This window comes from Onychostoma macrolepis, chromosome 01 (assembly GCF_012432095.1).
Source record: "Onychostoma macrolepis isolate SWU-2019 chromosome 01, ASM1243209v1, whole genome shotgun sequence".
Classification (NCBI taxonomy): Eukaryota; Metazoa; Chordata; class Actinopteri; order Cypriniformes; family Cyprinidae; genus Onychostoma; species Onychostoma macrolepis.
In genome coordinates this window covers 4,948,730-4,952,736 of record NC_081155.1, presented here as the reverse complement: position 1 = coordinate 4,952,736, position 4,007 = coordinate 4,948,730, and the positions used below count along the sequence as shown (strand labels likewise).

Here is a 4,007-nt window from a genome sequence, read left to right as displayed (position 1 = left end):
GTGGTGACGAATTCATCAAAGTTATATTATTTTGTGAAGATTATCTTGATGGACAAAACATGTAAGTTTCATGAACTATGGTTGAACACTGAGCTTATTTTTTGCGATAATCCAAAAGCCCATGGAAAAATCCTATTGTGTTTTTGTTGAGGGAACCAGTTTCATGCTAACAGCCCACTGGCCTACAAAGTGACGTCATAGTTCACCCACTCTATTGGTCTTGACAGCTTGACACCTTGACAAGGATTATTAACGCCGCAAAATAAGCCTTAGAAGTTATCAGAGGTGCAACAGTGCATTCATACATGTGTTTTCGATGCAGAGTGCAAATGGCTGTGCATTTATTTGTGGTTTTAACTCAATGGGAGCGAAATCTGTCCCCTGCAAATAAGCCCACTTAGGGCTGCCGGCACATATTATATATATGTAATACATTCACATTTGCATTTAGTCATTTTGCAGACACTTTTATCCAAAGCGACAATTGGGGGATACATAAAGTGATTCTTCTTAAAGAGGCAAACAGACACAGGAAGTGCTCATAATACCAATTTTCAGGCATTGTTCAAATAAGAACAAGCTAGAAAAGGAAGGAATAAATAAAGAGAAAGACAGGTTTATATATATATATATATATATATAATCCTCCACCTTTTATTTATTTATCTTATTAATTTACAATTTCACCTCAAGCTATTTGTTAGAAAAAGCAAAACCCTACAAAGCCACAAAACTATGTTACATAATTTGCACACTTTAGTCCGTTTCTATTTTCACCTCTGCGGATTTATGTTCTTCTTTTTCATCTTCTTTTTCATCATCATACTGCAATCCTTTAATTAATTCCTCAGCTTCATTAAGGGAAGAGCAGTTTTCTCCTTTTGAAAGGTTTACATCTTGATCCAGTTCACAGCAACTGAGGCTTGCCTTCAGCTTTCTTTTAGGGATGGTCAGAACGTCTTTGGTGTGAAAGACAAGGCTAACCTCATCCCACACATACCACTCATGTGAATACAAGGGTTCTGGCATTGCTGTCTTTCCACGGGTTACCAGTTGGAAGTTGTGAGTTTCACAAATGGCTTGGGCTTTCCAGATGATTCGATGGCCGTCATAAGCAACCCATGGGCTGGATGTTAGCAGTGGAAAATCTTTGAACTGCTCATTGAACTCAGGGCTGTGAGCAAGAACAACATACTCAATCTCTTGTTTGAAAAGTTTGGTCTCATATATCCGGAGAACTGGCTCTTGACCCTCACATTTCTGCTTCTTGTAGGCTTCCATCAGTTCATTCAGAGGAAATGTGAAGCGGAAGTTGCCGTAGCGTGAGGTTTTGTTCAGGAACAAGGGTGATGTGGTGAATTCACTCAGAAACGGTGGATGAGCTGCTTTTTCTTCTTTGGTAATGTCTGGGAACAATTTATCGAGATAAAGCTCCTCGGCTGCTCTTATATCTGCTTCGTTAATCTTCGGGCTCCACCATGATAACGAATCTCTATCAAGACCCTCGAATCCCTCTGAGTCCCAAATGTCCTCAAGGCTTGTCTTGTTAGTGACGTGAGCCACTTCTGTGATGTGAAATTCAACAGGAGTTGGATATTCGGGGATGTCTTTTGAAAGATAACGGGAAATAGTTTCTCTTTTTATGTCATCATTTATTTTCAAATCTTTAATTGCAATGAATTTTCCCTCACAGACTATCTCTACTGCTCGGCGAGCATTTTTTCTTGGGATGAAGTTTGCCTGGAAGATAATGTACAGTTAATAGAGGTATGTTTTCTAGTCAGATATACATATACAATGCGCAAATACGCACTATACACATGCTCTCTTGACAGTAATCACTGAACACACAAAGTAAAGGACATTTAAGGAAAATTATAGTGATAGTATCAGCAATAATGGTGATAGTCAAGCAATCGAGTATGAAGTGTATAATAAGTGTTGTGCAAAGGGCATCTGGCAGTGTCATACAGTACAATAAACACAATGGTTAATCATTTACAAAGATTACACTTGTTTTTGTTAGTTGTAACTAAAACGTTAAAGTGAATTCTGTAAATATATAATGTCTAAATAATCTGCAAACTGTAAGCATTTTGGCCTTTTGTGTACCTACAGAAGTTCAAAAATCAAGAGCATGTACAAAATAATGCCACATTGTGCTTACTGCCATCTGAAACTATTCTGTTGTACTATTTTTTTTCATATTCACATTTTATCAAAATGTTACAATACTGTTAAAAATAAAACATTATAATATTGGTATTTACTATATTACACATTTTAGTTCTCACTATACGATCTTGATTTGTGTCTGAGTGTGATGTCAAATGTAAAGAATCGCCTACTTACTGTAGTTTCCATTTTCTGAGGTTTATGTCCTCGAGAAAAGTGTGATGTTCTTCTGCTGTGTCTTGTGAAGACTGAGAGATCTTTCCTCTGCTGGTTTTTAAAGGCTTTCCCTCTGAATTACGCCACGCCTGTGAGGGCTTTTTATTTAGAAACGAAACTTCTCTGCCTTATCTCACTTAATCACACAGGAAGTGTTTTTAAGTTTCTCTGTTAGTCCAAAACAAATAAATATAAAACTCATAAAGAGCAATAAAGCAAAGCCACAGCCATATCACGCTGCAGCCCAAGACTGGTTGCCCTCTGCAGCTAAGCAGGGTTGAGCCTGGTCAGTACCTGGATAGTCTCGTGTAGCCTGGGCCCGGTTGAATGAAAGTCCTTAAGTAATTTGATTTAGGGTTATCCCTGAGGGGAAAAAATTCCCTGAGGCAAGGGATTTCTTTAAGAGCGTTGCAACAAACGTCTTAACTGTCACCCTTACCTAAATGTTTATTCTAAGCGTGTCACGGTAGTTCCTGGCAACATAAAGCAATGGGCGCCGCGGTTGCTATAGTTACTACATCTCACAATAAACATACATAGATATGTATATATCTGACAATAAACAGAACATAACGAAATACAAACATAACCAACTAAAACACAAACAAATAAACGGGCAATAAACGAGCGCTGCCCGTTTCCGCGCTGTTTTGTGTACAGTCGTTACCGAGGAAACCGCTTTGTTTCTAAAGTGAAAGCACCTCCTGCTGAACAATGACGGAAATGTTAATGAATGTGAAAATTAACCCATGTTTTGATGCTGCAAACACGCAGTGTTGTAAATGTGAACAGGTGGATCGACAAGAAGATAATGCATTATAAAAATCTAAACAGTTAAGGCATACATTAAATTTATATTGGTATTTAATAAATGTAGGCTAATAATTGATTAATAATAATTGTTTAAATTAATACAATAATTGATACAACTCATCCGTTTTCTTAAAAAAAATACAATTTTTTGTTTTGTGAAAACCTGTAAGTCATGCATTTTACAGTCATTTTACAGTTTAATATGTTACTTAGTCATTGCCCTACTATGCTTATGATATTTTGTTTGTGCAGGTCTTAAAAAATGTCTTAAGTCTTACATTTGAGCTTAAAAATCTTAAAAATACTGAGATTAAGATGATTTAAGGGAGTTGTTTTGGTCCCTTAAATTTATCAAGGTGAAATAGTTACTAAGGACTTTGTAGCAACGCTTAAGGGAACACTTAGATAATTCAGGCGAATACTTAATGACAGCCTTAAGGTTCCTTTAAGTTGACCCTAAGGATTTTTCTTGCAACCCAAGTTTCACTAAGGATTCCCTTAACCTTATAACTAAGGGATTTCTTAGCTTAAGGGCTTTCAAGTAATATGTAGGAAAATACAGGAATAAAATATAGAATATATGTGTTCTCGCATGACGCACTCACGTTTGAGCTATTAGTTGTATGTAATTTGATTAATGTGAATAAATGCCTAAATATGTTATAAAGCGGCCGATTGTGTCTTGTAGAAGACTTTAGGATTGAATCTGCTCGCTGTGTAACACTGTTACGCGTGCATTGCGTACGCCCTGGCCCAGAGCCCTCAAATAAATATTAGTGCTCATTGTTATATCTTTTTTTTTT

The 4,007-nt window shown here is 36.8% G+C and overlaps 1 protein-coding gene across 1 annotated transcript; it reads right to left on the bottom strand.

The window, feature by feature from the left end:
- Positions 1 to 650: 650 nt before the first annotated feature.
- LOC131537449 (uncharacterized) lies at positions 651 to 3,004 on the bottom strand. Its single transcript, XM_058770881.1, has 2 exons — positions 2,353 to 3,004; positions 651 to 1,740 (listed from the first exon to the last, which is right to left on the bottom strand). The coding sequence occupies exons 1-2, from the start codon at positions 2,362 to 2,364 to the stop codon at positions 757 to 759; spliced, it is 996 nt and encodes a 331-aa protein (XP_058626864.1). The 5' UTR covers positions 2,365 to 3,004; the 3' UTR covers positions 651 to 756.
- Between the last annotated feature and the right edge of the window lie 1,003 nt (positions 3,005 to 4,007).